This window comes from Amblyomma maculatum, chromosome 2 (assembly GCF_055883805.1).
Source record: "Amblyomma maculatum isolate TAMU_Amacu chromosome 2, ASM5588380v1, whole genome shotgun sequence".
In the NCBI taxonomy this organism is placed as follows: Eukaryota; Metazoa; Arthropoda; class Arachnida; order Ixodida; family Ixodidae; genus Amblyomma; species Amblyomma maculatum.
This window is the reverse complement of record NC_139345.1, coordinates 156,534,947-156,562,483: the sequence shown is the minus strand read 5'-3', so window position 1 is coordinate 156,562,483 and position 27,537 is coordinate 156,534,947. Positions and strand designations below refer to the sequence as shown.

Below are 27,537 nucleotides of genomic sequence, written 5' to 3'. Positions count from 1 at the left end.
CAGTGCAGCGTGAACATCACTGGCACAGTCTTTTCATGTCAAACTTTGGTGGTGGTTCAGCGTTCCTTGCACATTGCTGTGGTATAATTCATCTGCACATCTTTCATTTTATAATTTTCTGGACACAAGCAGGAATGAAAATCGAATAGCATCATTTATAAAAAAGTTCAAAAGTAACAACACATTTCACAGGGTCATAGAATTAATATTTAATGGTCATTGTTATGCTGAAAGTGCAGTGGCAATCTTTTAGGCATCAGATATATCTGTTTGAAAGGGAATTACATAAAGTTTATAAAATATCAAGACTATAAAGAACATGAGTGCAGTATCTTTAGCAAAGATTTGCTAACAAACGCTGTTAAGTTGTAAGTTTTGAGGCATCATATCAATTATAAGGCATTTTCAACCTTTTTTCAACCTTGTTTGACCCAGCTTGCGTTAGTAGTACACACAACTTCATGTGCAAAAAGAACCCTAGGTCCAAAAGTTCCACATAATCCTTCATTCTGCTACTGCAGTCCGGACACAGATTCATCACACACACATATATAGATATATAAATATATATGTATCATATATATCACATATATATATCATATATGCTTCATCGCAAACCCTAGCTCGATATGTGCACCTTCACATTTCCAAATGCATACCGGGACACACCCTTCAAATTTTACATGATGCATGAGCACTGCCACATTTTTCGTTATTCATGACCACGACGGCAGCCAACTGGAACAACAGCCTCCATCACCTCACAACCATCTCCTTTCATTTTAAATTCTGTGAATGTGCTAACTACTGAACTTAGGCTTCACTTTCCATATCACCACACCCTCTATGTAATGTCAATTGTCAGGATCATCAAGGTATGAAATGAAATAATATAGCACACGTTTGTACATTTTTGGAGTAGAAAAGGACAGGCAGTCCTGTACCGTCTTGCATTTCGCATCTGCACCTGCTTCGATATGTTGCTGCAGTGAATCCACCCCTTTAGAACCCCATCTTTCCAAGCATCTTCCAAGGTTCTTTTTGCCCAGATATGATGCAGTTTAATTTATCCAAGTGTGGCCAGGTGGGTGTTCGTTTTCTTTTTTTACCTGGCCAACAACATCAGTGTGTTGGGGACCCCATCACCAGCATTGAGCACCGAAGCGGTGGCCTTGTGGTAGAGCATCCGCCTCGCATTCGGGAGGTACCAGGTTCGATCCCTGGTGCCGCCGGTTACCCACCGGTTTTTCAATAGGTACAAGCTTTCCTCCGGCCTGGTGCTCGGCTCTTCTGGGATGAAATGCTTGGGATAACGCATGGTTAAGATGTGGTCCCTTAACCAATATTGTGCTTCTTGATCGTGTCAATGTCCAGTTGTGGTTTGCAACCTCTTAGCAGTCACAAATATATGCACTTGCTGAGAAATTAGCAACAGCTTGCCATAGGTTGGTGGAGGAATATACACATGCAGTCCTTGTCAAAAGTTATACAGCCCAGGAGACCTGCTTCTAAGCCACATGGTGGTGCTCCATTAACATTTATTAGAGTTGTTCTTGTTAGAGTGGCATAGAAAATTATCTTACCTTCAGGAGGTTTGAAACACTCATAATGGATTACGAGACACACGGTGCGGCCAAGGAACAGACCCCCTGAGCTCTAAACCTTTGACACAGACTGTGCTACATTGTGCACTGTGGAAGCAAGGAACAGCACTGGATACGGTCGTATTTCCTCTCGCAGGCAACTGCGATCTTAAGGAGCTGAAGGGCCTGCGTTGGGCTAGACACAGCAAAGAAGATCGACGTTCAAGTGACATTTCCATCAGCACATATCTCGTCAAGGGGCGTCCACTCCCCAGCAACTTGGTTCGTCTCTGACACCAGTCTTTGGGTGCTGAGAACTTGCCCAAGCTGTATACTTGTTGGCTCGCTGCAGTTATCTCCACACTTCCACAGGCCTGGGCTGTGGCTTTCTTCTTCCACAATGGCTGGTTGAACCAGGTTCTGATGTAGCCATAACGGCGTGCGGTGGTGACAACGGCCAGCAACGTCGACAGCTAAGAATCAGAAAAAGAAATTGCAACGGTGCTTTACTGCAAGTGAATACTAAATGCTATAACTAGAAATGCAGTAAAACACTGTAGCAAAGCAACACTGAGCAAACTTTTTCGAACCATATAGGGAAAGAATTAGAATCCTTCCTGCATTGGCGGTCGGTATTATGAACTGCATGGCAACGTGCAATAACCGCGATACTCTGCTTGCGCAGACATTTTTGCTTAACATGTTTTGTGTAACCTTGCGATGGAATATCGAAAAAAATGAATTATGAACAGCAAAGCAAAATCAAAGCACAGCTACACATCAAGTTAATGCAGTGAGAACTAGTTCACCTCTAACGCAGGCTTGGCAGGAAGACAACACAGGTTGCAGAACAACAGCAATTGCAGCAAGCGCACTAGATATTTCCAAGTCTTTTTTTTTTTTTTCTCCTAGTACAGTGTTCCAGAAGGCTTCTAGAACATTTCACTGCCAGCTTAAAAGATCATTTTTCCTCAAAATTTATGCATACACATATCTTCTGCACGTTCACAATCATCGAGGTGCGCTGCAGCGCCCTTATTCTCAATGGTCAGCTTATATTTCTGTCATTTTCTCAAACTGACAAGGCATTTGCTCTTCACAGCGTATGACAATAGCCACCACAAATATACTTTCACCTGGTATGCAATGCACTTAACAGATATTGCTTTTGGAGGCATTTTGAACCTTGCCAACTTAATGCGTTGCTGCCACTAGCATTTGACAGTGTTATTTTCAAGCAGTTGAAAGTACAGCTTGGCATTAGCACTTTTAACCTCTAGTGTTTAGAATGTTTATGCCACGATGTTTTTTTCTACATAAACAAAATGCCGTCATTTGAAGGATGTCCATGCCTTTTTTTTTTTTCTTTCTGCTTTGGGTGCAAATTAAGTCCCTGCCTCAGCTAGAGAATGTTACATGAGTTGTAAGTTGTTAATCATGTGTAGGTGCAAACTCGAGGTCAGGGTACGTATCGTACTTGCGAATGATTTATTAGAAGAGAGAGAGAAAAATAAACTCTGCTTAACAATAAAAACACTGGTAATAACAGATAACAATACAGGCCCATAAAACGATAATGCTAAAATCTCCAGAGACAGTCTTATGTTTTTCTGTGAGAGCATGAGAGACAGCATTTTTTGTCAAAAAGGGAAACTTCGCATATGCAACACTGATTTGTGACATATAGCCAACAGTAACTGATACCAAGTGAGATCAGAGATTTTCGGTGTGTGCAGTGATCGACATGAAATAATATTAATAAAAAAAATCAATTAGCAACCAGAAGGAGAAACAACCACGTGTTACCAGTGAGACCCAGACCCATGACCTCCAAATTTTGCATCCGGTTTTCTGCTGACTGAGCTACGGCAATGGCTGTTCACTACTTTCCTAAGTATTTATGTGGGCTATAGCCTAACCTCGAGAGTGTTTAGCAGCACCAGCAGCGTGGAGCATCCTGTATTACCGTGAGTGTCACATAGAATGTGGATCAAAGGGGAGGGTGGGAGCTGTGTATAACCATTCTCACTACCTACGCTATCAAGGCTAACAGATCAGAGGTCCTTGTTAGGCTAATCAGCAATGATGAATGAGAAAGCAAATGATATTAGGAAACTCCATATTCCCACTGACAGCACAGAGCTGTATTCTTGAAGAAAAAAACATTGAAATACATGAAGTTGCTGATCTAGAAAATGAGGATGTTATGCAGAAGGTCCAAGATCTGGCTCAAAAACTACATCTCCCTGTGCCTGAAAAAACAAATAGAAGCTGCGCACAGACTGAAAGCGCGAGATGGGAAGACTGCACCAATCTTGGTTAGGTTTACGCACAGAATGACCAGAGACAGATGGATAGAAAAGTGCAAACAGTTGAACTTAGAAGAAATTCTCGTACATAAAAATTTGACACCGCGAGCGAGAAACCTTCTCTGGATGATAAAGATTGCAGCAAAATCGAAAGATTTCAAGTTTGTTTAGACAAGGAACAGAAATATCTTGGTCAGGAAGACTGCCAGGGCCTCCATGATTCAAGTGAAGGACGCGGCAGACCACGATAAGGTGCATTAAAATGTCGAAGAGCTTCTGTTAATTCCACGACTGGGGAGTATATGTGCACGACGCCTTAAATAATAACTACAAGCATTCCATTGAAATTGACCGACATACAAATTAATATAAGAAGTGTTAAAAAACACTGGGATCAACTGAAGTATTATTTAGCCAGTGCAACCATTTGTCTGGACATAACAGTTGCATGTGAAACAAATTTGCAAAGTGCAGAGTGCTGCATTTACAACCTAGACGGTTATAAACAATACAAGTTTTGAAGGGTTGAACGCAAGGGAGGAGAAATTTTAGTTTTTGTGAGGACAGAACACTGCTCAGAAGTGTTCATAGTACATCCAAAACCACTGAATCTGTTATATAACTTACCACTCGTAATGAAAACTCTATGCCATCTGTGGAATTTACAGGCCTCCAAGTACCGATGTGGAGCAGTTTTTGATAGAGCTAAACACTGCTTTCACAGATGTGCACTATAAATCTAATTCTCAATGGAGACGTTAATATTGATGTACAGAACTCTGTTAAGCCCCATGTACAAGGTTACTTGAATCTTTTATCAGAATATGAACCAATTAATATAATTGAAGATTACACGAGGGCGGAGTGACACGAAGATCAGTTTACACACAGCTACATAGACCATACTGTGACACCAACTGTAAAACGAACTGTGGCTGGTGTGATGAGACAGGAAGCAGCTGATCCTTATTTTGTCTGTGCAGCTTATTTAAAAGAGCAAGTGGTCCCAAGCTAAAATGAACAGCATAAAACGACGGAGATAAACACTGCATTAGCCGACAAACTGATAAAGCAGTTCAATCAGAACTCTCTGACGCAACACAATCATGTCAAAATATATGAAAAGCTTGTAAAACATATTAGCTGGCATATACTCTAAAGCATGTAAGGAGAAGGTGATCAAACAAAAGAATGCAAAATGTATGTGCATAAACAAGGAAATAATGGAGATTTGCAATGAAAATGATCCCATTTGGAAGCGGTGCAGGAAAAACCCAGAAAACTTAGTTCTAAAGGCAGAGTACAAGAGAATTTGCAATTTAGTAACAGCAAAACAGAGGTTGGCTAAAGAATGTTTCTTTTTCAAAAGGTTCAACGACAGTTCAAAGAACGTGAGAGCAATATGGGAGCTCCTTGGGGAGCTTATGTCCAGGAAAAAGAAGCATAGCACTGATGATACCATTCAGGAAAGCTAAGAGTGATTTCAGAGCCTTAGCATGTGAATTAATGATCACTTCATAAATTCCAATGATGAACTTAGGGAAGTACTGTAAAATTTCAAAACAAGGTTGATGTGGGCACATTTCTGAACTCAGCATATTTACCAACAATGACAGTCCTCTGTATCCTAAACAAAATGCAAATTGGTAAACCACCATGTATTGAGAGTATAAGAGGAACAGATCTAATTTGAAACATTGAACTGAAACATGTTATCCTAGCAATTATTAAAGGATCACTAATGACTGGTGTTACACCCACTGCGCTTAAAAAGTCTGTGATATGATTTTTGTGCAAGAAAGGGAGAAAGTCTGATTTACAGAATTATAGGCCAATAGCAAAACTGCCTGCTTTAGTGCATATTATGGAGAAATATTTAGCAAAAATAATGACTAGCTTTTCAGAGAAAAGCTTTGTTTTCATTTACTCAATATGGGTGCAGGACAGGGCACCATAACGCTGCTTGAAAACTTTTCAGACCTTGTGCACTCAAAAAGTGATGACAATGAAATCGTACTGTGCTTGTTTTTGGATTTGACAAAAGCATATGATACTATTAACAGAGATCTGCTATTGTTTAAGCTAGTAAATATGGGATTTCGGGGGCCATTTGTGTCGGTAGTGAAAAATTACTTTGTGACTTGCAAACAAACAGTGAGAACTAGTGAAAGTTATAGCGACCTGAAGGAAAGCAAATATGGAGTTCTCCAAGGTTCTTCGCTGGGCCCTTTATTATTCATTTTACATGTGAATGACCTCGAACTCCTGATTTTGCACTCGATACGCTATCAATTTGCAGATGACACAGCGCTGGTCTTGCCTCAACCAAACCTTCTCGTGGCATGCAGTTATTTGCAGTCCGATGCTCACAAAATCGTGAGCTGGTTTGAAAAAAAACTTCATATTTGTCAACGAGTCAAATACTAAGCTTTTGTGCTCCCACAATCCCCACAGGAAACTAGATATGCTAAGACCAATAATCCTGCACACGGAAGCATGCACAAACTGCACGTGCATCCCTATCCAATACATACAGTATCTGTGCAAAGTATTTGGGCATCGAATTTGACGATGCACTCTGCTGGAATAAGCATGTGGAGGCTGTGTCAGAAGCTAAGAGCCAAGCTGTATCATATCAGAAGCTTCACAACCCTTGAGATGAGAAAAATAGTGTTTAAAATCAATTGGTGAAAATATTTTACGTTATCAAATCAAATAAACAGGATCGTAAATAAATACGCGAAAAACATGGCATATGGTGTTGCAACGGGTGCCATGAGTGGAAATGATATAGCCAAGCTGATAGATGTTTTACCTTTAGAGGAGTTATGTGACTATGTAATATATACAAACCGATATTTCATCCGTGAATTTAATATCGTAAAACCAAAAAGTAAATCCAACCTGCGGAAAACAGACACATACATATTGCCAAAAATATACACGAAGCATGAAAAGAGGTGCAGAAATTTTTACTTCCCTTTTTATTCAATTTGTTATCTAAGCAAGACTTGTGCTTCAGTTCGGTTCAAGTGCGAAGCAAGCACTAAGAAACATTTGTTTTTTACGTAGTATGTCATCAAAAAGTTGATGCCATTGCTACCTGCTTGTTTTTTCTTTCATTTTGTTTACATGGGTTTTTGTTTTTTGCAAATTTGTCTAATGTCTGGCGGTCCCCCTGACAGCTTTGCTTTAGGACCTCCTTCTGTACCAAATAAATTATACTAATTTGTAAAATAGATTTCTGAAAATAAAAAACCTGAAAACAAAAAAAGCAGAGAAAATTTGAAGCTGTGCCTTAATTTATGTACATAACTGTGCGATTGAATATGAACGCTAAGTTTTTAAGATTGTGTGGAAACTGTAACTATCTTTTTGTTCGTCTGAAGGACCACTTATGTATAATGCTAGCTGCAAGCGCCGCATACAAGCAAAACGTGCTCACGTGGCAAAGGACTGTAATAATAAAAAGTGGTAGACTACAAACAAACATACCGTCTATTAAGCTTAATTATGATGCCTGTTACCTTAATTATTAATGCTACAGAACTAATATGTTACCAACTATATGATTATTATGCACACACTCTGGATACCTTCACTTGCTCACTACACATTCACACATACGTAAAATTTATCACTTTCACTCGTCGTAGTTGAGATCACTCCTAACTCCTTGATAGATATCCTGTTCCCTAACATAACTAAACTGCTTTCTTCACTCTTTCAAAGAACTGTCATCAAACTTGATCACTGTGACCACTTCACCGGTTATCGTATACAGTTATGGAGTGTATACGATAACTGTATACGATAACTGGTATACCTACACTCATTAAGTCATATCCTCTGCCCCTTCACGCATTTTTGGTTCTACATCCTCGACGACGACTTCTTTTTACTGGCCCTTCACCAACTGCAAGAAGCACTGCTTTATGACAGACAAAACGGGTTCTGTAGTATTTCACAAGTTTGAAGTGACTCCATTGTGGAACATCAAATCAATTTCATGCGCTGCAGTTGGTTTGAATGGCACTCATAGCTGGTGTCGTCACCAAACCAGCCGACATATACAGCATCTACGGAAATTTGCTTGTTACATGGATGTTTTGATTGAACTCGCCTACCACCACTAATGGCTCTTTCCCCGTCCAAGGCTGCAGCACTTATTGCTGCTGCTTCACTTGTTCTAGGCACGACATACGCACACAAAGTCCTCACACTGCCTAGTCACAAAGCACAACCTCATCGTACCGGCAGACCTGCTGAACCAAGAAGCCATCACCTGCTTCTATTCCTTGCTTGGCGTAAATGGCTACAACAGCAGCTTTGTTGTCAGGGCACTTCACCCTTCTTAACGACGAACAATAAATCACAGATCACAGCACCCTTCGCCCTGTGGTGAACATTAATCTAAGTTTGGATAATTGCCAGAATCTTAATAAGCGTACATAACTATTCATGTATGCATCATTGCATGTCTCTAGACAATTCTATACAACAAACACCATCATGCATTCACTAAACCCACATCTATTCAGCTTGGAACAACGGCCATTCATGGCATATGGGTAGCATGCCCAATTCACAGGTAAGGGTTTGATTCCCACCCTAAATGAAATTGGCAAATTTTCATTTCAGCTCAATCAATTTCCTTTGGTTACAGGAACTTCCTGCACAATGAGGCACTGATTTGATCATTACCTGGCCTGTTCTTAAATTTTATCTATTTTTTCCCATTCGTCAAAACTTCTCTGCCCATGTCCGTTGACTTTTTTTGCAACACATGATCTTTAACAATATTGCATGCTATATTTATCACAATGCTCCAAAGGTGAAGTTGATGCATGTTGATATAGTAAGCATGCTACGCAGACTGCACAATAAATTATCTCAAAAATGACTGATAACAGTATAAGTACAGATTTCTTTTTCGTCTAAGCATGCTGTGGCATTGTTTGCAAGATGATGAGCATTATTAGGCACTAATTTCATTTCTTGACTCACATGTTTGTGTGCCAAAGGATCTTTTCCTCACTTTCACGGTTACCTGCGCCGACTTGACTGCCACTTGAATGTTGACTTGCGTTGCCTCGTCGTTAGAGCTTTGGCATGGACAGTTCGTGCCTGTAGACAAACACAGGGAAAAAAAGAAAGGCGCCTTAGCTCCTTGAAATCAGGATATCAAAGTGGCCCTGATCATCAAACATGAGTGGCAAATCTCGCTCGAAGCTATCTTTTAAGACCAATCGAAATTCCGCTCTGCCTCAGTTTTGTAAACACTGGGAAAAAAAATAATCTGAGATTCTCCGATAGATTGAGGCAAATAATTAGAGCAAGATACATGTATGCACCATTACAGACAACTTTTTGTTGTGCTCGGCGGCGGCGTTGAGCCTCCGCTTCGGCGGCGCGAACGGCAGGGTCTGCTCTGCGGCGGCGCTTAGCCTCCGCTTCCGCGGCGCGAAAGGCCGGGTCCTCTCGGCGGCGACGCCTAGCTTCTGCATCAGCGGCTCGGCGGCGGCGTTGAGCCTCGGCTTCGGCGGCGCGAACGGCACGGTCTGCTCGGCGGCGGCGCTTAGCCTCCGCTTCGGCGGCGCGAAAGGCAGGGTCCTCTCGGCGGCGACGCCTAGCTTCAGCATCAGCGTCGCTTACTCCTGGCAGCTCTCGGCGACGGCGTTGAGCCTCCGCTTCGGCGGCGCGAACGGCAGGGTCTGCTCGGCGGCGGCGCTTAGCCTCTGCTTCAGCGATGCGCACTCCTGGATTTTCTCGACGGCGGCGACGATAAGCTTCTGCTTCGGCAGCACGCACCTCCGGATTCTGGCGGCGACGGCGTTGGGCCTCTGCTCTGGCAGCTCGTTTGGCAGCAGCGGCAAACGAGTTACTTTCACCGGTTGCCTTACTCATGGCCCAGAAAGGACTGGCACTAAATGCTGACATATTGTGGAATGGTAGCATTGCAGCACCCTTGTCGTTTTAGAGCGCAGCTGTTTGGTGCCCGTTCCTCGTCGTCGTTGCCGGTGGCGTCGTCCCTCGTATAACATAACCAGCTCAAGAAGCCTGGGTCAATGCTACTAGACCCAGTCAGCCAACCCAGCCACCCAGCTTCAGTTTAAAAACTCCGGAGCGCCGCGCGGCGCCGCCGCTGCCTTGCGCGGCGAGTGGCGCTGCAGTCGAACTAAGCTTCACCGCGGCGCCGGCGCGTATGCCGGTGGCTGCAGGCGTTTCAGCCGCGCGACTTGACGCCGTGGAACCCAGCGGCTCCGGAAATAGGATGAATTTACTATTCATATTCCCTTGATTCTTTTTTTTAGAGTGCAGCTCTTTGGCGCATGTTCCTGGGTTTCGCGTCGGCGTCGGCCTCCCAGCGCCGCCCCCTTTTCAGCCCCCCAGCTCAGCCCCATTCTTCCTGCGTGACGCCGTCCGTGCCGACCGCGCGTGTTATCTGATCGCTGTGCGCGCTACCCCATTCCAATGTACCCGTTCGCCGTTGCCCCTCCCCACCTCTTCCTGCGTGGCGGCGAGGGTCTCTCCTGTTGCCGAAACGCAACGTTCCTATGGGCTTCCACGCTGCCTCCTGCAACCTCCCGATAACTTACTCTCTTCATTTCTCCGACCACAAAGCTTCTTTCATGACAGCTAAGAACTGTTAGTGGAGTGTTTTTTGAAGGAATACGTGTGAAAAAATTTTAAAAAGTCTGTAATTGTACATACGTGTCTGCTCGAAATCTTCGCCTCAATCTATCAAAAAGGTGGAACAGCTGATGAACTGTGCTCAAATTTCGCATTAGGAAGTAACGTAATCGTCGGTAATTTTTCATAGTTCGCTAAGTTGAGTAATATATTTAATTCGGCGTGGTGTGCTAAGTTGCCACTGCACCTAATAACGGCAGCGAGAAGGATAGCAAACAAACTAGAGCACTGCACAGGCCTGATTTAACTTCCGACCCAGGCCCATAGTTTGAAGATCGAGCCCAGCCCGGGCTCATTGCTCCAGGGCTAGGGCCCATGCTGACATAAAGCCCGCTCCACCAAGTCTCGCCCTAGCCCAGGCCCGGCATTCAGTCCGAGCGGATTCCTTAAAAAATGTACGTTATGCCGAAACAAGAAATGCTTAACGCTTTTTTATTCCATCATAAATTTAGTCCTCAATTACATGCATCATAAAAGAGCCAATATTCCAAATAACACGTTACGAAACCAAGCGCGTAGAAAAAAAAATTCCAAAACGCTGCAAGAAATATTGCTTTGTTATCGAAAGAGCGCGAGCTCTTATCTGGGCTAGTTGGTTGCTAGATTCGGATATAGAATTGCTATCACACGAGGAACTGCCCACCTATTTTCTGTACGCACCTTCCACGTGCTCTAGCCACTAAGTCCGAAGCGAGATTGTGATCATCATCAACATCATCATCAGCCTGACTATACCCACTGCAGGGTGAAGGCCTCTCCCATATTTCTCCAACTAACCCGGTGATGTGCTAGCTACATCCACTTGACCCCTGCGAACTTCTTATCCTCATCCGCCCACCTAACTTTCTGCCGCCCCCTGCTACGCTTTCCTTCCCTTGGAATCCAGTTTGTTACCCTAAGCGACCATCGGTTATCCTCTCTTCGCACTACATGTCCTACCCATGCCCATTTCTTCTTCTTAATTTCCACTAGAATGTCGGTAACTTGAGTTAATTATTTCTCTGACCCACTCTGGACGCTTCCTATCTCTTAATGTTACCCCTACCATTTTTCGTTCCATAGCCCTCTGAGTTGTCCTCAACCTAAGTAGAACCCTCTTGGTTAGCCTCCACGTTTCAGCCCCATAGGTGAGCACAGGTAGGATTCAACTGTTGTATACTTTCCTCTTGAGCGATACCGGTAAGCTGCTAGTCATAATCTGCGAGTGCTTGCCAAATGCGCTCCATCCCAATGTTATTCTTCTTGTTATTTCCTTTTCATGGTCCGTATCTGCGGTTACTACCTGTCCTAAGTATACATATTCGCCTACTACTTCCAGTACTTCGCTACCTAATGTAAACTGCTATAAATTTATCAATAATATTGTATGTGCTAAGAGCCATAATTCTGTTATCTGAATTGTTGAATTAGCACTTGTAGGTATGCTGTTTGCGAATTTTCCTTTAGCCATGACTGTCGTATTTCATGTGTAATATTTTAGTTTAAATTACTATGGGTTTACTTTTGATGTAGCCAACCCACTCCTCAGTCCTGAATATGACTGATGGTATATTTAAAATAAATGATACTGCTTAAATGTTTCGTAATCACAAGATTTAAGGTTTGAGAGCTATGGATTACAGGAATTTTAAATATATATATATATATATATATATATATATATATATATATATATATATATATATATATATATATATATATATATATATATATATATGGCTTTTTATTAGCAATTAGCTCTTGGGGCATATTATTTGCTCACACAGGCTGCCCCTGGTAGCTATACCTCTAGAGGGGCAGGACAAGAAAAGAACCTACATATTCTTGTGAAGCGTTCCATGCCGCACTCCGCGTCCCTATGGAGACGAAAAGGCTGCCCCCCTGTAACTATGCATCAAGAACTTATGTTAGCAATTGGGCAGGAGAAGAAAAAAACCTACATATATTCTTGTGTCAAGCGTTCAATGCCGCACTCCGCGTACCTATGGAGACGAAAAGCAACACTTGTTTATTGTACATGTACTTGTGTTTGACTACCCGAATATTCATATTGCTGTACGCGCTTATTCAATGCCGTTTATCATAGCGTAGAGATGGGTAGTCTTTTTGTTTTTTTAGGCGGGGGGGGGGGGGGGGGGGGAGACGGCTGCCTGCCGAGCTTATGAGGCTTCAAATGGCCAGTCACTAAGATAACATGGACACAAATTTGAGAATGCTATAAAAGAGTGTCTTCTGCTATAGATCCGACGGAGTACATGTGCTCACCAAAGATGCTAGTTCTATATAACCTCATTAATACTCACTGATTGCTGCAAATTCCCGATTTTGTAGGCGCGTGCTCATATAAACGAGGCTTGTGTGATGCATTGCAGCGGTTCATGAGACCTATACCGTAGTAGAACGCGCTGCAGGGTTTTGTGCTTTTTCGTTTTAACTTGTTCGTTGTTGGGACTTGGTTAGCGACGCCATCGGCTCCTCCGGTGTTGGTGCCGTGCTCGAAGAAGCGAGAGGCTCAGTTGAAGAGGAGAAGAAGAAGAGACTTTATACAAGGGGTTACATGTTCCAGGTTCACAGTGAGAGAGAGCTAGCATAAGATGGAGCTCGGTATATCTAGCGAAAAAGTTCCCCAGGTCCCCACACAGAGTCCCTAGGCACGCACGTCACATGACGTAACGGCGGGAGGGAGTCCAGAGGAACGCCCAGGGTCAAAGGGCAGCTTGGCGCATGTTAAAATTTATGACCGCGGACGGAGCCGGCGGCGCAGCCCTTTCCAATGGTTTCGGATACCGCCTCCGAGAAGCGGCCGCTTCCGCCGCGGTCATAAATTTTAACCCGCGCCAAGCTGCCCTTTGACCCTGGGCGTTCCTCTGGACTCCCTCCCGCAGTTACTTCATGTGACGTGCGTTCCTAGGGACTCTGTGTGGGGACCTTGGGAACTTTTCGCTAGATATACCAAACGAACTCCATCTTATGCGAGCTCTCTCTCACTGTGAACCTGGAACATGTAACCTCTTGTATAAAGTCTCTTCCTCTTCTCCTCTTCAACTGAGCCTCTCGCTTCCAACACCGGAGGAGCCGATGGCGTCGCTAACCAAGTCCCAACAGTGGATGGCAGCTCGGTGGGATGAGCCGGCGTCAGCTATCCTGGTGCGGTGAGTGCCGCGTGTTTGTCTCTAGATTCGCCAGATTGCCTAGCGCAGGGAGGCGTTCGTCGACTTTGGTGCAATTTAATTATTGCAGAAAATTTTGTTGCCACAGGCCAAGAATTGGGTGGTTTGAGCACAAAATTTAGCAGGGAGCAAACGACGCAGAGTGCGAAGTCAGGATGGACAAGCTTAAAGTCCAAGACCTTGACATCTGTCAGGAGTTGGGCGTATCAGTTGGCCCAACAAAGCGCAAAAAGCCAATTCTAGAGCTAATGCGGGCAGAGGAGGTGACTGAGGAAGAAGCCGACGAGGCTTGAAAAACAGTTCTAGAGAGGAAAAAACTAGAAGAGAAGGAGCTGGAGAGAAAAAAGGAAGCAGAACAAAGAGAGCATGGATTACAGCTAAAGAAACTCGAGATAGAGGCACTTCGTATTTCCACGGGGCGCTCTGTTTCTTCAGGTGATCAGTCCAAAATGAAGGACCTTCTGCAGCCGTTTGGGGTGGGCGAGGACATAGCACTTTTTCTCGTTAACTTTGAACGCACATGCGAAAAGGTCGGCTTCGAAAGGGACGAATGGCCATGAAAGCTGTTGACTGTACTTCCATGCGAGGCTTCCGTGGTAGTCGCACGCCTTTAGCAACGACGAGGCTAAAGACCGATAAAGTTAAAGCGGCGCTGTTGCGCAAATGCCATCTGTCGACTGAGGCCTTTCGGCAGCGTTTTAGAAACGCGAGGAAGGGTACAGAATCTCATCAGGAGTTTGCTTATGAGATCAGAGCTAATATGACAAAATGGCTAAAGAGCGCAGGCGAATATGAAAATCACGACAAAGTGGTCGAGTGCATTGGCCTAGAGCAATTCTATCAAGGAATCTCGGAGGAAGTTAGATTCTGGGTGCAGGATAGAATGACGGAACTAAGTTTGGATAAAGCAGCCGAACTGGCTGAAGAATACAACATTCGCCGAAATGTACGCCCGACATTGGCAAAACAGGAAAAAAGCGACAGAACGGACTTTGTTCCTCGCAGGCTCGAAGGAAGGAGATTTCCTCCTCCGAAAAACCTTGAAAAAGCTCCTCCACAGGCACTGGGGAGCGGAACGGAGGGCCAGGCAAAATCGCTGAAACCAGCGGAAAGGTCAAAGTCACCTGGTGACAACGCAAGAGCATTCGAGGCGCGCAGCCCAGTTATATGTTATAACTGCAAGGAACGGGGCCACTTGGCTAGAAGCTGCAAAAAGAAAGTCGCTTTTGCAAGCATTACAGATTCTGCTGAGAATATGAGGCTTTTACAGCCGTACATGCAGGAGCTGCTTGTTAATGGTAAGAAATGCAGAGTGTTGAGAGATTCTGCGGCCACCATGGATGTGGCGCATCCGCGCTGTGTTTCTCCGGAACATTTTACCGGAGAATACGCATGGATCCGGCAGGTAGTAGAAGAGCAGAGTGTCTGCCTGCCACTGGCTAAGGTGGTCATAGAAGGCCCGTTCGGGAAAGTATGCACAGAGGCGGCGATTTCTCCCAACCTACCTGATCATTTCCCCTATCTGTTCTCAAATAAATCTGAGCAGATACTGAAAGAACGGGGTCAGTCGTTCTCTAATAGCATAGCTTGCATGGCGTTAACCCGTTCGAGGGCTCGCGAACTCTCCGGGAAGCTCGGATGCACACCGCCAAACGAAGCGCCAGTAAATGCGACAGCTGAGCCCGACGCTGTTCCGCCGGTTGTTCAGCCCCGCGCTCCAGACGATGAGAGTCAAGGGGAGGGCACTGAAAGCACAGAGGCGCCTGCTGAGGAAAACCCGGGCGCAGGCTCAGTATTGTCACCTGCGTCCGACAGCTGGAAGCAGCTCGCTCTGCTCGACAAGGTAACACTTGCTGCCGAGCAGAAAGGAGATGTTTCATTGAGCGCCCTGCTAGAGAGTGTCAAACAAGGCACCCTGCAGAAAGCACATTTCGTTCTACGAAAAAGATGATCTAATGTACCGCCGATACTCTGACATTAGAGGTAGAGTATACGACCAATTTTTGGTCCCGCGGAAGTATCGCAAGCAGATTCTAGACCTGGCACATAGCAACGCTTGGGCCGGCCACTTGGGCATACGAAAAACTAAAGCAAGGTTAGTACAAGAGTACTACTGGCCCGGGTGCTGGAAAGAGGTAGAGGACTACGTTCGCTCTTGTGACACATGCCAAAGAATTGGGAAGTCCACTGACAAGTGGAAGGCACCGATGAAATTGGTTCCGATAATTACTGAGCCATTCCGGCGGCTAGTTATTGACATCGTTGGACCGCTACCAATGTCGGAATCAGGTTGCCGCTACGTCTTGACCGCGCTGTGCGTATCCACTAAATTTCCAGAAGCGATCCCCTTGAGAGAGCTAACTTCGGCATGCGTCGTGGATGCTTTGCTGGCTATTTTCTCGCGGATCGGATTCCCAGCAGAGATCCAAAGTGACAACAGAAGCGTGTTCACTAGTTGTCTCACGACGACGTTCTTTGAGCGATGTGGAATCAAGGTCGTGCATAGCTCGGTTCACCATCCGCAGTCGAATCTGGTTGAGCGAATGCACTCCGTTTTGAAGCGAATTTTGAGGGCTCTTTGTTTTGAAGAAAAACGTGATTGGGAAACTTGCATTCCTGCGGCAATGTTTGCCCTCAGATCGGCTCCTCACGAGAGCACAAGTTTCAGTCCGGCAGAGCTTGTGTACGGGCGTAACTTGAGGGGTCCGCTACGATTGTTGCGGGAATCGTGGGAGGGTCAAGGCGAGAATCCTGACGTAGTCTCTTACGTGTTGCAATTGCTGGAACGCCTGGGAAAGACCCGAGAGATAGTGGAAAGCAATATGAAAGCGGCGCAGACGCTTGCCAAGGCACGCTATGATAGGACGGCTCGCAGGCGAAATTTCAAAGAGGGCGATGAAGTCATGCTGCTATGCCCTTCGAAAAAGACAAAGCTCGATGTTCAATGGGAAGGGCCAGCCAAAGTGGTGTCCAAGCTTTCCGACACCAATTATGAGGTGAAGCTCGGAAGAAAACACTATAGAGTGTACCACAGTAACCTCATGAAACCTTACATTCAGCGAGAGGCGGTGGTGAATCTGGCACTTAACCTCTCAGAGGAGGAAACCCCTGAGATTCCGCCTGTCATGACGGGAACCACTGCGGCAGACAGTGTCCTGCTGGCCAAAATCGAGGCAGAGCCCGGTTTAAGCGAAAGTCAAAAGAGTGACTTAGAACAAGTAGTCCAGGATTTCTCTCTCGTCTTCTCAGACAGACCACGCAAAACAAACTTGGTAGAACATGATATCGAGTTGACAGATGATAAGCCGATTCGATGCAAGGCGTACCGGGTTTCTCCCAAGCAGAGGGAAATTATGGAGGCTGAAATTCGCCGGATGTGTGAATTAGGGGTGATAATTCCAACCGAAAGCGATTCCACGTCGCCATTGATTTTAGTTGAAGTCTCTGGCAAAGATCCAAGACCTTGCATAGATTACCGCAGTTTAAACTCGGTAATGGTCGATCAGACGTACCCTATACCGGACATCGAAGAAAGGGTTGAGACAGTATCCCAGGCTAAGTATATTTCAACCTTAGACCTTGTTCGCAGCTACTGGCAAGTTCCGCTTACTGAGCGTGCCAGTCGCTACGCGGCTTTTATTTCCCCGTTAGGAACATTCCGACCAGCGATGCTCAGCTTTGGGCTGAAGAATGCCCCTTACTGTTTTTCTCGCCTAATGGACAGGGTTCTACACGGACTGGAGAAGTTCGCTCTTCCTTACCTAGATGATGTAGCGATCTTTTCAAACACGTGGGAGGATCATATAGATCACCCGCGTAAGGTAATGGAGCGGTTAATGGCGGCAGGGCTCATGGTAAGAGCTGAGAAATGTCACTTGGGCTGCGCGGAAGTCACCTACCTGGGGCATAGCGTTGGAAGGGGTAGACGCCGACCATCTGAACTGAAAATAGCTGCCGTGGCAGACTATCGTCGCCCGAAGACTAAGACAGAAATGAGGGCCTTTCTAGGGCGCACTGGTTATTACCAGCATTACGTCAGGCAATATTCCGAGATTGCAAGTCCCTTGACAGATTGCCTGCGAAAAACAGAGCCCGTGATCATCCAGTGGGATGCCAAAAAAAGAGGCCGCGTTCGAAAGTTTGAAAAGAGTGTTGAGTCAAAGACCTGTTCTCACAGCGCCCGATTTTTCGAAGCCTTTTGTCATTCAGTGCGATGCCAGCGACTGAGGTTTGGGAGCCGTGCTTTGTCAGACCGACTCGAATGGGCTAAAGCGACCCATTCTGTACATTAGTCGCAAATTGAGCACTAGAGAAGAAGCGTACAGCACATCAGAATAGGAGTGTGCATGCCTCATTTGGGCTGTACAGAAGCTCGCCTGCTACGTTGCCGAGTCAAAGTTTACTATAGAGACTGACCACTGCCCCTTAACGTGGCTGCAAAGCATATCCTCAAAGAACGGCCGCTTACTTAGGTGGAGTTTAGCTCCTGTTACGACCAAGCATCCGCAATTGCGCGCTCTATTGTTCGCCTGTGGGCATGGATAAGTTTTGTGAATATGTGGTGATGGTCCAATGGCTCTAAGTGAGCCTGTTTCCAGGAATCCTGTTTTGTAAGCCTGTTTTGCTTTGTGGACAACCTGCAAATGCCAAACTGACCCTGTCAAGAGAACGTCTGGAAAAACACAAAGAAACGTCCCCCTGCGGGAAATAGCAGGAAGTGCTTTCTTTCTTTTGTTCACCCTTCCAGTCGAGAAGTGCTATCCTCCAGTGATGAATGCCTCCTATCCAAAGGAGACGACAGAGTGACATGTCCGCTGACGTGCAGGACAAGAAAGGAGCATGACTCATACGGCCATTAAGTGATTTCCCGGGAATGCAGGAAAGATTTGCAATTGTCGAAAAGGGACCATGTTGGGAGCCCTATGCGGCGCCACGTGCACTCGGGTTTCTGAGAAGTAAAACCCCTTGACAGAACCAGCCTGTGGTTTCTTTGCTGAAGAATAGAAATGTACCTCCTCTCCTCGCCGTTCCCAAGCTTTTCCCGCCAACAAGTGATCACGCCCAACGAATGAATGCCGGACCAGTCAGTGCTTCAGACCATCAGTGCAGTGATGTGTTCGATTGGATGCCGATACCTGAGGGGCGTGCCCTGGATTTGGTTGGTCAGCATCTTCAGAGAGGGGCTGGACATAGGGGGTTTTTAAGGACGCTGCAGAGCACGAAATGTCGCTCTGGGCCCTGGGTAAACGGCTCATCCAGTCGCTTCTCGCTATGAACTCTTAACGCTTGCCATTTTGCTGATGTACCCTTCTTTTTCGTGTAAATAATCTTGTAAATAAGTTTCTCAAAGTGCCATTAAACCTGCTTGTACATATTTCACCAACTTCGAAGATTCGATCCTACTTCAACCCCGAGTCTCTGCACGCTACCAAGTGAAGGCCGGGTCGACATAGCCCCAGCGTCACGACAACTGGAGGCAGCGGTGGGATAAAGCCCCGACAACTGGTGACCAGCGTTGGGATCTGAATCTACAAGCACAACGACTGGTGCCCAGCGTTGGGATCTGAATCTACAAGCCACAACATCTGGTGATTGGAGGTGGATCTGAAGCTACAAGCCACAACACCTTGTGATCGGAGGTGGCATCTCAAGCAACAAGCAGGAGCAACAATCGGCCAACAAGAGAGCAGCTCGGAACATCGATCGCATGTGTGGGTGAGTGCTTGGCTTTTCTTCTGATGTGGACCAGGTTCTAGAACAGGGTTAGATTTTAGAACTGGTAAAAAGTGTTGAAACGCCTTTAGGTTTGGTAGTTTGCACTGTTGTTTTGGAAGTAGCCGACACTCGGAGCGATCATGGACCTACAAAAGCTGCAGAAACCGGACCTGTTGCTATTGTGTGAGGAATTGGGAATTGATACAAGTGGTTTGGCACGAAAACCCTTGATTATAAAGGCAATCACTGATCTGGGAACCGATGATGAGGAGCTCAGTGAAGCAAGGAACCTCATCGGGCAAAAAAAGGAACAGCTCAGACAGCAGAAAGAGCGGGAAAAAGAGGAAAGGGAGCGCGAACGTCAGAGGGAAAAAGAGGAAAGGGAGCGTGAACTTGAGAGGGAAAAAGAGGAAAGGGAGCATGAACGTGAGAAGCTTGAAAGAGAAGCAAAAAAGCTGGACCAAGAAATTGAGCTCCGGAAATTAGAACTAGAGTTGAGCAAGAGGTCGGGCGATTGTCCCCAGCTAGCGGTACCTCGTCTCAACAAGGAGGCAGATTTCAAGATGTCAAAGTACATGCAGCCATATGTGATATCAGGGGATATCGGTCTGTATCTGGCTAACTTTGAGCGAACTTGCGAAAAACTGTCCTTCCAGCGAGACACTTGGTCTCAGAGATTATTGACGGTTCTGCCCTGCGAGGCAGCGGAGGTTGTCGCGCGGCTAAGCAAGGAGGACGCGGACAACTACGAGAAGGTCAAAGCTTGCCTTCTGAGAAAGTATAGGCTTAGCGCCGAGGCGTTCAGACAACGTTTTCGGAACGCTACTAAGTCCAGAGACGAGAGTTACCCTGAATTCCTGTACAATTTAAGAGTAAATTTGGGCGAGTGGCTAAAGAGCACAGATTCCTACAGTGATAGGGACGCTGTAGTCGAGCGAATTCTTTTGGAGCAGTTTTATAACTGCCTCCCAGAAAAAGAAAGAAATTGGTTACAGGACCGAGGCGAAATTAAGTCGGCAACTGAAGCTGCCGAACTTATTGAGGAGTATGCTTCGCGCCGACAATTCAGCAACCCAGCAGTGGATAGGCTCCGCAATCCTAAGTTGAGGGTGAATAACCGTCAGAAAAGGCACTTTGCTAGATTTGCAAACGAAGAAAGGAAGGCTTCTTCGGGCAAACGCCCTAGAAAGGACGGCAGTGAAAAAAGTGGGGTAGTGACCAGCGCGCAGAACACAAAGAACAAGCTTGGGGCTAGGAAGCCGCTCACATGCTTTAGGTGTAATGAGCAGGGTCACATTGCCGTGAACTGCCGGAAAGAAAAGATTGCTTTCTCGTATGTCAGTGCCTGCGATGAAAATATGCAGCTTTTGGAACCCTACCTGCATGACCTAGTAGTCAACGGGAAGCCTTGCAAGGTACTGCGCGATTCGGCCGCAACGATGGATGTTGTCCACCCGGCGTATGTGTCGCCTTCCGACTATACAGGACAGTGTGCATGGATCCGCCAGGTAGTGGAGGAACAGAGTGTGTGCTTGCCGATCGCGAACGTGGTCATCGAGGGCCCTTTCGGCGAATTAACAACCGAGGCTGCCGTTTCAGGAAAGCTTCCTAAGTGCTATCCGTATTTGTTCTCCAACAAATCGGACATGCTACTGCGAAAGAGGGGCATCCTTTTCGGAGACAGTGTTGTGCAAGCATTAACACGTTCAAAGGCGCGAGAACTAGCTACACTGCTCATACCAGAAAATTCCACAGCGGAGGAAACTGCAGTTAAAACAGTGGTCTATGTGGAAGATAGCGGGTCAGAAAACTTTGAGAGCGAGGCATCTCAGATAAATCAACTTGAAAGTGAGCTTGATGAGACGCGGAATGAGGACGTTCTTGAGAATAACCTCTTGCCGCCAGTGTCTAGTAATCTCCCGAGACTTTTAAGTGGAACCCGAGAGGACTTAGCTATGGAGCAAGCCGAGGTAAATCTAACGTTAAACCTTCCCGAGGAGATGGGGGACAACTTGATTTGCCTCAGCGGAAAGGGAAGCAACGCTCAGGAGCTTCTCAAAAAGACGGAGCAGAGAGGAGAACTAAAGAAATCCCAGCTGTCCGATCTGGGCGAGATAATAACAGAGTTTGAGGCCTGCTTCGTGGACAGGCCAGGCAGGACTGATTTGACTGAGCACGATATTGAGCTGACTTCAGACGTGCCAGTGCGATCAAGGTGCTACCGATTCTCTCCAAGGCAAAGAGAAATTCTGGATAGGGAAGTAACTCGCATGCTGGAATTGGGAGTGATAAAACCCTCGGAAAGCGATTATGCTTCGCCTATGATCTTAGTAGAAGCTCCAGGTAAAGACCCTAGGCCTGTGGTAGACTACCGAAAGCTAAATTCTCTCACCAGGGATCAAGTGTATCCTATTCCGAATATTGAGGAGAGAGTAGAACAGGTCAGTAGAGCGGCATATGTGACTACGCTGGACCTTACTCGAGGATACTGGCAAGTACCGCTCACTGAACGCGCCAGCAGATACGCGGCTTTCGTCACTCCGACGGGCAGCTACCAGCCAACAATGATGAGTTTCGGGCTCAAAAATGCTCCATTTTGTTTTTCCCGACTCATGGATAGGGTTTTAAAGGGGTGTGAAACATTCGCGGTGCCTTATTTAGATGACATTGCGGTTTTTTCCGACTCATGGGCGGACCATATGGTACATCTAAGAGCTGTACTGAGCCTTTTGCGTCAAGCTGGACTAACCGTAAAGGCCGAGAAATGTTGCCTGGCAAGGGCGACCGTGGACTACTTGGGTCACAATGTAGGTCAAGGTTTCAGGAAACCCAGCGAGATTAAGATTTCTGCGGTAGCAGACTACCCGCGGCCGAGCACGAAGACGGAAATTCGAGCATTCCTGGGTCTGACTGGGTACTACAATCACTACATCCCTAACTATTCAGCTTTGGCTAGCCCTCTGACCGACGCTCTCCGCAAGACAGAACCGACAAATGTAGTCTGGGACGAACAAAAGGAAGCCTCCTTCGTAAACCTGAAGGCTGTGCTGATTAGCCGTCCGGTATTGCGAGCTCCAGACTATGGCCGAGAATTCACGGTCCAGTGTGATGCCAGTGATCGAGGGCTAGGTGCTGTTCTCTGCCAGAGAGATGACGACGGTAATGAGCACCCAGTGCTCTACCTGAGCAGAAAACTGAGTTCTAGAGAGAGGGCTTATTGCGCGTCAGAGAAAGAGTGCGCTTGCATTGTATGGGCCATTCAAAAATTGCAGTGCTATCTTGGAGGGGCCAAATTCACCGTAGAGACGGACCATTGTCCCCTAGCTTGGCTGCAAACTGCGACATCGAAGAACAGTCGCCTTCTTAGGTGGAGCTTGATTTTACAGCAGTACAATTTTGAAATAAGATACAAAAAAGGGAAGTTAAATGGGAATGCGGACGCGCTTAGCCGCTGTTTCTAAGCGGTCCGAGATGTTCCTCACCATGTATCCAAATTGATAATCAGGTTTTTTTTTTTTTCGTGCGCTTGTATATGTGTGACTATGTAAAGCAGCACGTTTGGTTTTCTAGGAATACGTGGGTCCTGAACGTCTTGAGAGTGGGCTTTTCTCGAACAACAATGGCAGTTTTCTTTTAACCTGGTCTCTTCAGACGGGAGCCGAGTGCTTGCTTCGACATGTGGTTGAGTTTCAGACAGCTCGAGCAATTTGGCCTACAACAATCAAGACAACGCGACAAGCAACAGCGAGCTTCAAGCGTTCACGTGCAGACCATTAAGTCGTCTCTTCATGCAGCAGCTGGGACTGCTGCCCTCCGAGACTCTTCTGGCGGGGGAGGAGGCTGTTACGACCAAGCATCCGCAATTGCGCGCTCTATTGTTCGCCTGTGGGCATGGATAAGTTTTGTGAATATGTGGTGATGGTCCAATGGCTCTAAGTGAGCCTGTTTCCAGGAATCCTGTTTTGTAAGCCTGTTTTGCTTTGTGGACAACCTGCAAATGCCAAACTGACCCTGTCAAGAGAACGTCTGGAAAAACACAAAGAAACGTCCCCCTGCGGGAAATAGCAGGAAGTGCTTTCTTTCTTTTGTTCACCCTTCCAGTCGAGAAGTGCTATCCTCCAGTGATGAATGCCTCCTATCCAAAGGAGACGACAGAGTGACATGTCCGCTGACGTGCAGGACAAGAAAGGAGCATGACTCATACGGCCATTAAGTGATTTCCCGGGAATGCAGGAAAGATTTGCAATTGTCGAAAAGGGACCATGTTGGGAGCCCTATGCGGCGCCACGTGCACTCGGGTTTCTGAGAAGTAAAACCCCTTGACAGAACCAGCCTGTGGTTTCTTTGCTGAAGAATAGAAATGTACCTCCTCTCCTCGCCGTTCCCAAGCTTTTCCCGCCAACAAGTGATCACGCCCAACGAATGAATGCCGGACCAGTCAGTGCTTCAGACCATCAGTGCAGTGATGTGTTCGATTGGATGCCGATACCTGAGGGGCGTGCCCTGGATTTGGTTGGTCAGCATCTTCAGAGAGGGGCTGGACATAGGGGGTTTTTAAGGACGCTGCAGAGCACGAAATGTCGCTCTGGGCCCTGGGTAAACGGCTCATCCAGTCGCTTCTCGCTATGAACTCTTAACGCTTGCCATTTTGCTGATGTACCCTTCTTTTTCGTGTAAATAATCTTGTAAATAAGTTTCTCAAAGTGCCATTAAACCTGCTTGTACATATTTCACCAACTTCGAAGATTCAATCCTACTTCAACCCCGAGTCTCTGCACGCTACCAAGTGAAGGCCGGGTCGACATAGCCCCAGCGTCACGACACTCCTCAGTAGCACAACTTCGAAGTGCGATACAAGAAAGGAAAGCTGCATACCAACGCTGACGGTCTCAGTCGAGCATTCTGAAATCAATTCAACCCCTTTCCTACCTTGTTATGCATCTGTGTAACCGAATGCATTGTATTCATAGACATGTATGATCTCAGAATGGTATGTACCGCATGCAGTCGAATAAGCGCGCTTTGAGTTTTAATGCAGTGCCACTATGTTTAATGCGCACTAGGGAATGTGTGCCGGTTGTCAAAAGGTGTGCGAAACCTCGAAGTCACCTTAAATCGAAACAGCTAGATATAGAAGGGAATAATACAACGCTCCTAGTACAATGAGCTGTGCCCTTCGACTGCCTGATATGCTCTTGCATTCTAGACATTCATTTAGTCGAATTGCATAATCAGATGGCGTCGTGGTGTAAAGGCGCCCTTGCGGGAGGTCTTCGGGCACTCTGGTTCGTTTTTTTTTTGTTTTTTTTTATAGCATATTAGCAGAAACGATTGTTTTCTTGAAGATCTGGCGTTTCGAGTGGTTTTCACGGGGTGCTTACTGTGCTGGGTGTGTTTGGCAAAGGCAGTCTTGCTGAGCGCGCCAAGCGTATACACACAAGTTCCAAGCGACGGGTGCCGCTGTGTGCTGAGAGGAGGACACCATGCAGCAGAGAGAACCAGAGATTCGGAGAAAAGCGGAGCCGACCGCTCGTTCGAGCCTTCGAGTCAACGCATCAAGTCAGCCGAGCAGCGCCAAACTGCGTGACCTCCTGATGCAGTGTCTGGCGGCGGGGGTGCAAAGGGCTGCGCCGCCGGCTCCGTCCGCTTCACGGCAAATGGCCCCGGAGTCGCGTCTCGGCCGCGGCGCGAAGTGACGAAAACAGAGCAATTAGAGAGCACAGCGTAAACGCAGTTCTTGTGAGATCGGCGCCAACTGCTCTGTGTGTTTCTTTTTTTGGGCGGAGAAGGCGCAGACAGTCATAAATTCCCGATACACGTCGAAACAAGGACCGAAGAGAATTTGTGGCACAGGAAGTCGTTCACTGTGGCTTCTTGGAAAGGCACTTGGCCAGATGTCCCGTTGAAGTCGCCGTCCGGACGCAACATCGTATGCGCCATTGAAAATGGCGTGCGCGCCCAAAGTAACTTGGGCGAACCTATGCCGCCGATTAAAATCGGTCTACCAATGAGCTTTCCCTCATACGGCATTAACAAATGTACATTTAGTGCTTGAACGGTTTGTGCCGGGATTCTTTCATTTTCGAAAGAAGACTACACAGCTAGCTCTATCCTGGCCTGGGTCAATAACTTCAAGTCCTAGCCCAGCAAAAAAGTCATTTTCAGGCCCGGGCCGAGCCCATGTAGTGTCCTAAATGGAAGCACTTTATTATTCCTGCCTACAAGTTCATTTTTAAAACGTGCGTATGTCCGTGAGTCGTTTTCGTGCTTGAAGGTCCCTCTCCGTACGCACAACCAGTCAATGTAATGGACAACTAAACCGCGCGCTCAAAGACCCGCCTACACTGGCCGTGCCCGTTACATTGCAACAATTCTGAGAAGAAAAAAAAAAGAAACGAACAGTGCGCGGTGTGAAGAACTTAGCGCGACAACTTGAAGAGAAAAAAGACGTACGCAGCGCCTGCGTTTGTCTAGGCTTTCATCCTTTTCCTGACAGCAAAATGCAACACCAACATGCCTAGCAGCAAGTTTAGTGCAATCAATAGCGATATCGTACTCGATACAATACAATAAGCTGTCCAAAGATATATGATGATGCAGTAGCGTAACGTTCGTATTTAATCACCATTCACCAATTACGAAAATTAATACAGAAATGCAGTTATATTAGTCATAAGCTATCTAAAGATATAGGATTTGATGCTGCAGCATGAAGTATATATTTGAATCACGGATAAGTAATTAATGAAAACTAAATAAGTCCTACACTTAATCCAGCGATTAAGCAATCCAACAATATATTAATGATGTAGCGTTCAATAGTCACAATTAACTAATTAAAGGGTAGCAACGGAGAAGCACAATTAGTCCAGTGCGACCATTTCAACATAAGCTATAGGCACAGCCACTGCAGACACATTCTGTACACACATTCCGTACACGGCCGGTAAGAAACAAGTAAAGCTACGCATTAAAATCGCCCATTGATCAATACGCTACACTTTCATTTCAGATTACTTAACAAACAATAACCATCAATACGCTGCACGCTCATTTCATTTCCGATTACTTAACCAACAAGTAGGAATAGTCCCTATTGATTCTGGCACATTGCATGACCAGCAGTTCCTCATGGCGCTATTCTGATACTTCACTACTCCAATTGCCAAGTGTGGCAGGGAAAAAATTGCAAAGCCTGCGCTCTCGAAGCTTTTAGACACATAGACAACTTGTCTCCGTTAAAGCATGCGCACATAGCTAGTTTCTCAAAAGCAGATGTGTGGATTTGATTGTTCGCACAAATCGCCCAAAATATACCAGAAAAGTATAGTCTTCCCTGTTGGTGAAAACCAGACAAACATCCCGCGCGCAGGCTGCTGCAGCGCAAGAATGACTGCTTGCAAGGTTTTACATCAGTTCGTAACCGTTTTGTGACTATGAAGGTTGCAGCTATTGAAAAAAATGTGGGATACATAAGAGCAGTCACTGGCGTAAGTTTATCTCTATGCCACAACCGGTCACACACAGAACACACATAACCGAAATGACTGTTAGTGAAACGTTTGTTAAACTCACGAGTTGCACTCTCAAACTCCTGCACTCTTCTTGCATGTTCTTCACGACGTTCTGTCTCGCGTTGTTCTATCTCGGCATCGGTCAGACATTCTTGAGTGTGCAGTAAAACCATTTCTTCTGCGCGCTGCTCCTTTCGTTTCTCACTTTGCTTCTTCCGGTAAGCAAGCTCCTTTACAAGGCGCTGTTCCCGCTGTTCAGGAGTTTCTTCAGCACGCATTTTCCGTTTGGTAGCATTTCGCCGCTCGAACCGAGTAGTACTCGAAGCTTCATCCTTCACCTCGGCATCAGATGTCGAACGCTGCCGTCTAGCTGCATACTGTGCACGTCGCTTGGCAAGCCGTACTTCTCGTTCTTCTCCCGTTTCCGTGGCTCTTTGTAACTTGCGCTTTGAAGTCTGGCGAGCCGCCCTCTCCCGAGCCGACATCTCGCTGCTCAACTCAACGAGTGCATCGCCTTTTATACAACTGCGTGACGTCAGTATCTCCTAGCGGT

At 46.2% G+C, this 27,537-nt stretch overlaps 1 protein-coding gene across 10 annotated transcripts; it reads right to left on the bottom strand.

The window, feature by feature from the left end:
• Nucleotides 1–184: 184 nt before the first annotated feature.
• Nucleotides 185–27,468, bottom strand: LOC146200244 (uncharacterized). 10 transcript variants are annotated; one of them, XM_084595447.1, is made up of 3 exons: nt 27,046–27,468; nt 8,943–9,019; nt 185–2,056 (listed from the first exon to the last, which is right to left on the bottom strand). In XM_084595447.1, the coding sequence occupies exons 1-3, from the start codon at nt 27,260–27,262 to the stop codon at nt 1,604–1,606; spliced, it is 747 nt and encodes a 248-aa protein (XP_084451573.1). In that variant the 5' UTR covers nt 27,263–27,468; the 3' UTR covers nt 185–1,603. The 10 variants fall into 10 exon arrangements, with proteins under 10 accessions (XP_084451573.1, XP_084451568.1, XP_084451569.1 ...); XM_084595442.1 differs by lacking the exon at nt 27,046–27,468 and adding an exon at nt 9,247–10,068; XM_084595443.1 differs by lacking the exon at nt 27,046–27,468 and adding an exon at nt 9,253–10,067.
• Between the last annotated feature and the right edge of the window lie 69 nt (nt 27,469–27,537).

Bases quoted from the DNA above. Each gene is read 5' to 3' on its own strand.
- LOC146200244 (XM_084595442.1), bottom strand. From the start codon at position 9,850: ATGCTACCATTCCACAATATGTCAGCATTTAGTGCCAGTCCTTTCTGG. The intron at 9,020-9,246 runs GTGCATACATGT...GTTTGTCTACAG, and splicing joins ACAAAAAGTTGTCTGTAATG to GCACGAACTGTCCATGCCAA. The intron at 2,057-8,942 runs GTAACCGTGAAA...TCTGATTCTTAG, and splicing joins TGGCAGTCAAGTCGGCGCAG to CTGTCGACGTTGCTGGCCGT.